Here is a 10,000-nt window from a genome sequence, read left to right on the forward strand (position 1 = left end):
GTGTGTGTGTGTGTGTGTGTGTGTGTGTGTGTGTGTGTGTGTGTGTGTGCAGGAGAGGAGGCGAGAGTTCGAGGCGAATCTTGAGAGGCATGGTCTGCAGTTGGAGCGAGAGGATAAGTCGGTAGGAGCTGCCGGCCGTGGCACACTCATACCCCCTAGTGGTCCACATGGGGTATCACACACAGCACACCACAGGCCTAGTACAGCAGAGCCCACATCACAGTGACTACAGAGGGACTCACAACACACACACACACACACACATCATTCCACGTGCCAAATAAGACATCTAATTTAGTTTGAAATACATGACCAAACCTTGCCAATCATAGATATTGACTTTTATACTTTTATCCAGTTCAGTGCAGATGTGTGATGGCCAGGATATCGTGCCTGAACTGTAGTTCATCACTCTTTCTCCTCCACTCTTTCTGTAATCTCTCTTATTTCTCTTTCTCACTCTCCTCCTCCTCCCCCTCTCCCCCTCTCCCCCCTCTCTCCCTCTCCCCCTCTCTCTATACTCTCCCCTCTTTCTCTACTCTGTTTTCTCCCCCCCCCCGCAGGAGGCGGATGACCAGAAGACGTACTTTGTGAAGATCCACGCTCCGTGGGAGGTGTTGAGTAAGTACGCGGACATCCTGAAGATCAAGGTGCCCTTTAAGGTCAGCGACATCCCCAAGGCAACGGAGGCGCCGCTCAACTGGATGACCCGTCCGTTCCGGCTCCCCGAGCGCATCATGCAGCCGGCCGAGGACTACTTCACCTCGCCCTTCGACAAGAACAAAACCGACTTCTTCCTCATCCACGACAAGGACACCTTCTTCCCCCCCTCCACACGCAACAGGATCGTGAGTCACTCACTCACACACACACACACACACACACACACACATACACACACACACACACACACACACATTCACACGCGCACACACACTCACACACACACACACACACACACACACACACACACACACACACACACACACACACACACATACATACACACACACACACACACACACACACACACACATACACACTCACACACAGACACACACACATACACACACAAAGGTGTGTATTTCTGCACACATTTCAGCACACAAACGTGCTACACGTGAACTCACCGAGTGGTTACTGGTCTTCAACGATCTTCTATAGCAAGTTTCGCAGTGAAATTCAAATTCTTATTAAGTTATATTAGGCACACACGGTTGTGAGGTATCTGAAAAAGTTCTTCCGGGATTTCGAAAATCATGCTAAAAGATGACAGAAGCTGTATTTCGCTGCTAAACTTGCTATAGAAGATCGTTGAAGACCAGTAACCACTCGGTGAGCTTCAGATTTTTAAAAACAAACGTTTAGGGGTGTTTTAAGGACAGAATAGTCCATGCACAAAGCAAGCAATGTTAAAGCCATACAGAGCTCCATTCTAAAGCTGCCAAATTCCACAAATAGGCTCAATCGTCGAGATTTCGGTGTCAAACACTATTTGTCATGCTAGGCAATACAGAAAACGGGCTTAAAGTGTAAAATACCAAAATATTCCTTTAAGACGGCTACATGAAGTCGAATGCGCCTAATGTGAATTGTGTGTGATGTCATATCTTGTTGACGTGAGTGGAGTATCATAAGTTAATGTGAGTTGTGTGTGATGTCATATCCTGTGCAGATGTGGAGTATCATGAGTTAATGTGAGTTGTGTGATGTCATATCCTGTGCAGGTGTGGAGTATCATAAGCTAATGTGAGTTGTGTGATGTCATATCCTGTGCAGGTGTGGAGTATCATAAGCTAATGTGAGTTGTGTGATGTCATATCCTGTGCAGGTGTACTACCTGCTGACGCGGGTGGAGTATCATAAGGAGGAGCGCGGGGAGAAGGACAAGAGAGGCGTCAAGCGCCTGCTCAGCAACGGCACCTACAGCGCAGCCTACCCTCTACATGATGTAGGACACACACACACACACACACACACACACACACACACACACACACACACACACCTACAGAGCCGCCTACCCTCTACATGATGTAGGACACACACACACACACACACACACACACACCTACAGTGCCGCCTACCCTCTACATGATGTAGGACACACACACACACACACACACACACACACCTACAGTGCCGCCTACCCTCTACATGATGTAGGACACACACACACACACACACACACACACCTACAGCGCGGCCTACCCACTACATGATGTAGGACCCACACACACACACACACACACACACACACTACATGATGTAGGACACACACACACACACACACACACACACACACACACACACACACAGTAAAGCACTCATGTGTGTGTATGGGAGCAGGAGTGTGTGTATAGGAGTGTAGTGTTTGCTGTGCTGTGGGTCTTGATGGTTGCTGTGGTGTGCCCTGATGGTTGCTGTGGTGTGCCCTGTGTAGTGTCGTTACTGGAAGAAGGCGCGAGAGACCCAGTGTGAGAGCGAGCGCTTCCACCTCTACAGGCACTGGGCTCGCTTCCTCTGCTTCTACAAGGAGCAGCCCCTCAACCTCATACGGTTAGCCCTGCCGCTAGCTCTCATAGCCCCTCAACCTCATACGGTTAGCCCTGCCACTAGCTCTCATAGCCCCTCAACCTCATACGGTTAGCCCTGCCGCTAGCTCTCATAACCCCTCAACCTCATACGGTTAGCCCTGCCGCTAGCTCTTATAGCCTCTCAACCTCATACAATTAGCACTGCTGCCAATTCTTTTTCAGCATCTTGCAATTAGCACTACTAAATCATACTGCTTTTGCGCTGCTGCTAACTCTTACAGCCTATCCACCATATATGGTTAGCATTGCTGGCAACTCTTATAGCTTCTCAACCTCAACAATTAGCACTGCTGCTATCTTATAATCTCTAAAGCAGTTAGCATTGCTGTCATTAGCATGGCTGCTAAATCTTATCCTCTCACACTCATGTAGTTAGCATTGCTGGTAGCTCTTAGCCTTTAACACACCTTACCTGTGAATATGCCATATGACATCATTTCTGTGACAGGAAGTACTATGGCGAGAAGATTGGCATCTACTTTGCGTGGCTGGGCTTCTACACAGAGATGCTGTTCTTCGCCGCCGTGATGGGGGTCATCTGCTTCGTCTATGGACTGCTCAGCTATGAGGACAACGTCACCAGGTATGATCATAAACAACAACAACAACAACAACAACAACAACAACTAATCTGGGGCCTATTGCACAAAACTAGGATAAGGGATTAACCCGGGATATCTTGGTTATCCTGGCTCAATTTATCCGTGATCCAGTTGCACAAAAGCGGGATAGGGGGCAGCAGGATATGTTATGGTATAAGTTACCATGGCGATTTATTCTGTGGAGCTAGCCTGCTCCTGACCAGGCTCACAGCCAAGATAAGTTGATTCTAATGGTAATTACATTATCTGATTGGTTCAGCTAGCTGTCGTTCAAATGAGACCTCCACGTGATTTTTTTTTAAAGAGCTGTAGATTCCATTTATAGGCTATATTATTTGCAACATGCATTTACTCGCAAAACACAGCAGAATGTCTGCCTAATACCATATGGATGTCATTTAAATTATGGTGGCCTTATAATTAATAACATAGCCTACTCGTTGTTTGCTTCTTTTTTGACAGATGTTTGATGAATAGGCTGCTGTAGTAGTTGATTGGAAGTGGAGGGGACATTTTTCGAAGGTGTTTTGAACTAATTCGGCTTTTAAGACAAATTAAGATACTTTGTGCATCTTTGCGGTGGCAAAGCGCTTCCTAATGACGTTGCGTGCCGAGACAAGGAAGGTCTCACACACGTGGGTGCATACGTAAATTTGCATTCAGTTGATCTGCCACACCTACTCCCGCTATGTAACAGAAATAATCATTAACCCCCATCCAAAAAAGTAAAACTTTACCTTCTTGTTAGTCTATATCAAAAGTGGTTGTTCACTTTGTGTGCAAGACGCTATTTTTCGTGTCTTTTTTATTCCAACCGCGAGTTATTGGGGGAGAAACGAGAACGCGCACATACACCGAATAACTTACACCTGGCTTGATGAATCCGTGTCTGCTTATCCTGGATTGGTCTTTGTGCAACCTATTCAGCCGGTATGCTCTTGTTTAGGATTCAGTGATCGCGGCTCAGCAACTTATCCCGGATGTCTTAATTCTGCTTTTGTGCAACGGGCCCCTGATGAGCAAGAAAATCACGGTATCATAAACAGAAACATTGCCAGGTTTAGCAAACAGCATCACCTGGGGCCTATTTCACAAAACCAGAGTAAGTAGATCCAAGATAAGTGACGACACACGCGGTTGACCAAGCCTGGTCAAAGTAAACATGCTAAATACGTTTCACTAATGCTGAGCGCAGATGAGTTGAGGCGGCTAGGTCAAGACAGGTCTAAGTTATTCGGTATGTGTGCGCGTTCTCGTTTCTCCCCCAAATAACTCACGGTGGGAATAAAAAAGACGCGAAAAATAGCGTCTTGCACACAAAGTGAACAACCGCTTTTGATATAGACTAACAACGAGGTAAAGTTGTACTTTTTTGGATGGGAATCATGAGTATTTCTGTTACATAGCGGGAGTAGGTGTGGCAGATCAACTGAATGCAAATTTACGTATGCACCCACGTGTGAGAGCTTCCTTGTCTCAGCACGCAACGTCATTAAGAAAGCTCTTTGCCACCGCAAAGATGCACAAAGTATGTCCTATATTATCTTAATTTGTCTTAAAGGCCGAATTAGTTGAAAACACCTTCGAAAAATGTCCCCTCCACTTCCAACCAACTACTACAGTAGGCTATTCATCAAACGTCCGTCAAAAAAGAAGCAAACAACGAGTATTATAAGGCCACCATAATTTAAATGACACCCATATGGTATAGGCAGCCATTCTGCTGTGTTTTGCGAGTAAATACAAGTAGCAAATAATATATAAATGGAATACAGCTCTTTGAAAAAATCGCATGGAGGTCTGATTTGACTGACAGCTAGCAGAACCAATCAGATAATTAAATTACCATTAGAATTAACTTAGCTTGGCTGTTGGCCTGGTCGGGAGCAGGCTAGCTTCCAAGTATAAATTCCCATGGTAACTTATATGTGATCTCTTCTGTGAAACCAAGTCAAGGCTATGTTCATCCAGGATAACCCAGTAAGCCTGTCTAAATCCCCTATCTTGGTTTTGTGAAATACCCCCCAGAGGTACATTGAAATTCACAAACATAGGCGAACGTTATTCCGTTACCCTCGAGTTTTGGGCCAACGTTTGCAAACAATCGCAAACAGTTTGAGGAGATAATGTTCAGGGTTAGTGGCGTACTCAGTCCTCTTCGTTCTTTTGATGCTGCTTGTTGTTGGGTGCTCTTTGGTCCAAGGTAAATAGTTTGTGTAAGAAAAAGGAGAAAAAAAAATCCTCCACGACCAAGGCACTCCGGAAGTTTAAAATGTCTTTATGTAGAACTAGACATGTCCAACAAGGACCTAAAGATGCCCACGCGTAGCGGCTGGGGCCTTCATCAGGGCATGGGTTCATTAGTTTGAGGAGATAATTCTCCGCGAACATACAGTGGAACTGGACGTGAGTTTGGCGAAGGTAACAATGCATTTACTATTACAATGGAACACCAAATCATTCAAATCGAACTGTTCAAAGAAAACATGTTCTCCACGAATGTTCGCCAATGTTTGCCCAATTTGAATGCACCTCAGGTATACGTAGGGAGCGTTACTCAATTAAATGTCACTGGATATTATAAACAACATTGTCTATAAATGTCACCAAGTATTATAAACATCAGCAGATAATAACCGTTGGCAGCAGGTGTATAAACAATACCTGAAGGTATTGTAGAATTTCACCAGCTGTAATGAAGGTATTACAGTATATAGAATGTCACCAGCTGTAATAAGCATTGTTGTGAGGTATTGACTGCCTGCATCTCTGCTCCAGTAAGGAGATCTGTGAGAAGGGCGGAGACATCGTCATGTGTCCTCTCTGTGATAAGAAGTGCAGCTTCTGGAAACTCAACTCTACCTGCTTGTCCTCCTGGGTCAGTGGCACACACACACACACACACACACACACACACACACACACACACACACTCTCTCTCTCTCTCTCTCTCTCTCTCTCTCTCTCTCTCTCTCTCTCTCACTCTCCCACACATACACACGCACACACACACACACACACACACACACACACACTCTCTCTCTCTCTCTCTCTCTCTCTCTCTCTCTCTCTCTCTCTCTCACTCTCCCACACATACACACACACACACACACACACACTCTCTCTCTCTCTCTCTCTCTCTCTCTCTCTCTCTCTCACTCTCCCACACATACACACTCACACACATGCACACTTTCTCTCTCTTCTCTCTCTCTCTCTCTCTCTCTCTCTCTCTCTCTCTCTCTCTCACACACACACGCACACACACACAATGGAGTCTGTCAGCACTAAAGGTCATCTTGGAGTCAGCCAGACAGAGAGCATGTGTGTGTGAGCTCCAGACAGAGAGCATGTGTGGGTGTGTGTTTGTGTGTGTGTGTGTGTGTGTGTGTGTGTGTGTGTGTGTGTGTGTGTGTGTGTGTGTGTGTGTGTGCTTGGCCTCTTCCGCGCTGCTCGTGCACACTGTCCCTGAGGACAAGGACACTCCTTGTCCTGTCTGTGTCTGTCTCTCTGACATGTCTGAGCGCTGTGTGTGTGTGTGTGTGTGTGTGTGTGTGTGTGTGTGTGTGTGTGTGTGTGTGTGTGGTCTGGTTTGTGAAAGCCCATGTGTTTGAGAAGAGAGTCTATCTCTTCATATGTTGGAGTGGGGAGTGTGAGCTCTTGTGTGTTGGAGTGGGATGCCCAGACATGCTAATGTTTATGTAGTGTTGACAAAGCCCTGTAGATTGTAGGTTTGCCCTGGTCATGGTGATGTCAGTGTGTCTGAGCACTGTGTGTGTGTGTGTGTGTGTGTGTGTGTGTGTGTGTGTCCATCTGATCTCCTCTCTCTGCTCCTCAGCAATCTCACCTGTTTGATAACGAGGGCACCGTCTTCTTCGCCATCTTCATGGGCATCTGGGGTGAGAACAGAGAGACCAGAGAGAGACCAGCACATACCTGTTATAGACCAGCACATACCTGTTATAGACCAGCACATACCTGTTATAGAGAGAGACCAGCACATACCTGTTATAGACCAGCACATACCTGTTATAGAGAGAGACCAGCACATACCTGTTATAGAGAGAGACCAGCACATACCTGTTATAGACCAGCACATACCTGTTATAGAGAGAGACCAGCACATACCCGTTATAGACCAGCACATCTCCTCTACCTGTTATAGAGAGAGACCAGCACATACCTGTTATAGAGAGAGACCAGAGAGAGACCAGCACATACCTGTTATAGAGAGAGACCAGCACATACCCGTTATAGAGAGAGACCAGAGAGAGACCAGCACATACATGTACCTGTTGTAGAGAGAGACCAGAGAGAGACCAGCAAATACATGTTATAGAGAGAGACCAGCACATACCTGTCATAGAGAGAGACCAGAGAGACCAGCACATACCTGCTATAGAGCAACACATCTTCTCTACCTGTTATAGAGAGAGACCAGAGAGAGCAGCACATCTTCTCTACCTGTTACAGAGAGAGACCAACACATCTTCTCTACCTGTTATAGAGAGAGACCAGAGAGACCAGCACATCTTCTTGATCTGTTATAGACCAACAAATCTTCTCTACCTGTTATAGAGAGAGACCAGAGAGACCAGCACATCTTCTCTACCTGTTATATAGAGTTAGACCAGAGAGAGACCAACACCTCTTCTCTACAGTGAAAATAGTATTCCACATCCCAGCTCTGTCAGTGCATAGGAGTAAAACACAATAAACTATGAACAAGTGAGACCCCTATGTGGAGAGACCCATACAGTAAGACCCCTATGTGGAGATACCCCTATGTGGAGAGACCCATATGGAGAGACCCCTACAGTAGCTGTAGGTCTCCTTTAACCTGACTGCGAGCTTACATGCAAAGACATGTTATTTGTCAATTTAGAACAATAATAGCCTAGAAACAGACAAGCTATAATACAATATGAAAGAGAAAATAATCTTCATATAAAGAGGTGTTCCGCTGACCCCGTGACCTTTGCCCTGTGCAGTGACCCTGTCGTGACCTTTGCCCTGTGCAGTGACCCTGTCGTGACCTTTGCCCTGTGCAGTGACCCTGTTCCTGGAGTTCTGGAAGCGTCGGCAGGCGCGTCTGGAGTACCAGTGGGACCTGGTGGACTTTGAGGAGGAGCAGCAGCAGCTGCAGATACGGCCCGAGTTTGAGCTCATGTGCAACCACTACAGAATCAACCGCATCACGCAGGTAGCACACACACACACACACACACACACACACACACACACACACACACACACACACACAGCAGCTGCAGATACGGCCCGAGTTTGAGCTCATGTGCAACCACTACAGGATCAACCGCATCACGCAGGTAGCACACACACACACACACACACACACACACACACACACACACACACAGCAGCTGCAGATACGGCCCGAGTTTGAGCTCATGTGCAACCACTACAGGATCAACCGCATCACGCAGGTAGCACACACACACACACACACACACACACACACACACACACACACACACACACACACACACACACACACAGCAGCTACAGATACGGCCCGAGTTTGAGCTCATGTGCAACCACTACAGGATCAACCGCATCACGCAGGTAGCACACACACACACACACACACACACACACACACACACACACACACACACACACACACACACACACACACACACACACACACACACACTACAGAATCAACTGCTGTTGTTTGATGTACTGCCTGCTGATGATTGGTTGTTCCACAGGAGAAGGAGCCCTATCTGCCAATGAGCGTCAAGCTGCCTCGATTCTGCCTATCAGGTGCCACTGTGGTCTTCTGGGTGAGTGCTCAACCAATCACAGCACTGCACACTCTCACAGGCGAGGGGACCAATCACAGCACTGCACACTCTCACAGGGGACCAATGACAGCACTGCACACTCTCACAGGGGACCAATCACAGCACTGCACACTCTCACAGGCGAGGGGACCAATCACAGCACTCCACACTCTCACAGGGGACCAATGACAGCACTGCACACTGTGTGTGTGTTTCCCTAATTCACAGATTGGGATAAATGCAGAGACCAAATTTCCTTCACGGGATCAAAAGAGTATATATACTTGTACTTATATATGTGTGTGTGTGTGTGTGTGTTTCTATGTATATGTATGTGTGTGTGTGTGTGTGTGTTGTGGTCAGATTTGCCTGATCATCGCGTGCATCATGGGCGTGATTGCGTATCGTCTGGCGGTGTACGCTGCGTTCGCTAAGATCATGTACTTATGTGTGTGTGTGTGTGTGTGTGTGTGTGTGTGTGTGTTGTGGTCAGATTTGCCTGATCATCGCGTGCATCATGGGCGTGATTGCGTATCGTCTGGCGGTGTACGCTGCGTTCGCTAAGATCATGAAGAACTCGGAGACCAGTAAGATCCAGCTGGTGGGCTCGCTCATCACGCCACAGCTGGCCACATCTGTCACCGCCTCCTGCATCAACTTCATCATCATCCTCATCCTCAACTACCTCTACGAGCACGTCGCCATCTGGATCACCGACTGGGGTGAGCAGCGCACACACACATTTACACACACACACACACACCACCACATACCCACTACATGATGTAGGTACACACACACACACACACACACACTCACACACACACACACACACACACACACACACACACCGCGGCATACCCACTACATGATGTAGGTACACACACACACACACACACACATAGTAACGCTGGCTCTGTCCCTGTCCCAGAGATCCCCAAGACGCACATGGACTATGAGAACAGGCTGACGATGAAGATGTTCATGTTAC

General features: G+C 47.1%; 1 protein-coding gene across 2 annotated transcripts in view; it reads left to right on the forward strand.

Moving 5' to 3' along the window:
* The window catches only part of ano5b (anoctamin 5b), a 51,430-nt gene that overhangs the window by 37,227 nt on the left and 4,203 nt on the right, over positions 1 to 10,000 (forward strand). For both annotated transcript variants that reach the window (XM_062524929.1, XM_062524930.1), the window contains 10 exons: positions 53 to 121; positions 564 to 848; positions 1,832 to 1,951; positions 2,444 to 2,559; positions 3,046 to 3,180; positions 5,978 to 6,077; positions 7,038 to 7,098; positions 8,251 to 8,402; positions 8,935 to 9,009; positions 9,503 to 9,731. In XM_062524929.1, coding sequence (XP_062380913.1) covers positions 53 to 121; positions 564 to 848; positions 1,832 to 1,951; positions 2,444 to 2,559; positions 3,046 to 3,180; positions 5,978 to 6,077; positions 7,038 to 7,098; positions 8,251 to 8,402; positions 8,935 to 9,009; positions 9,503 to 9,731 — 1,342 coding nt within the window. The remainder of the gene's footprint in view (positions 1 to 52; positions 122 to 563; positions 849 to 1,831; positions 1,952 to 2,443; positions 2,560 to 3,045; positions 3,181 to 5,977; positions 6,078 to 7,037; positions 7,099 to 8,250; positions 8,403 to 8,934; positions 9,010 to 9,502; positions 9,732 to 10,000) is intronic.

The sequence above is a fragment of the Sardina pilchardus genome, chromosome 21 (assembly GCF_963854185.1).
Source record: "Sardina pilchardus chromosome 21, fSarPil1.1, whole genome shotgun sequence".
NCBI classification, from domain to species: domain Eukaryota; kingdom Metazoa; phylum Chordata; class Actinopteri; order Clupeiformes; family Clupeidae; genus Sardina; species Sardina pilchardus.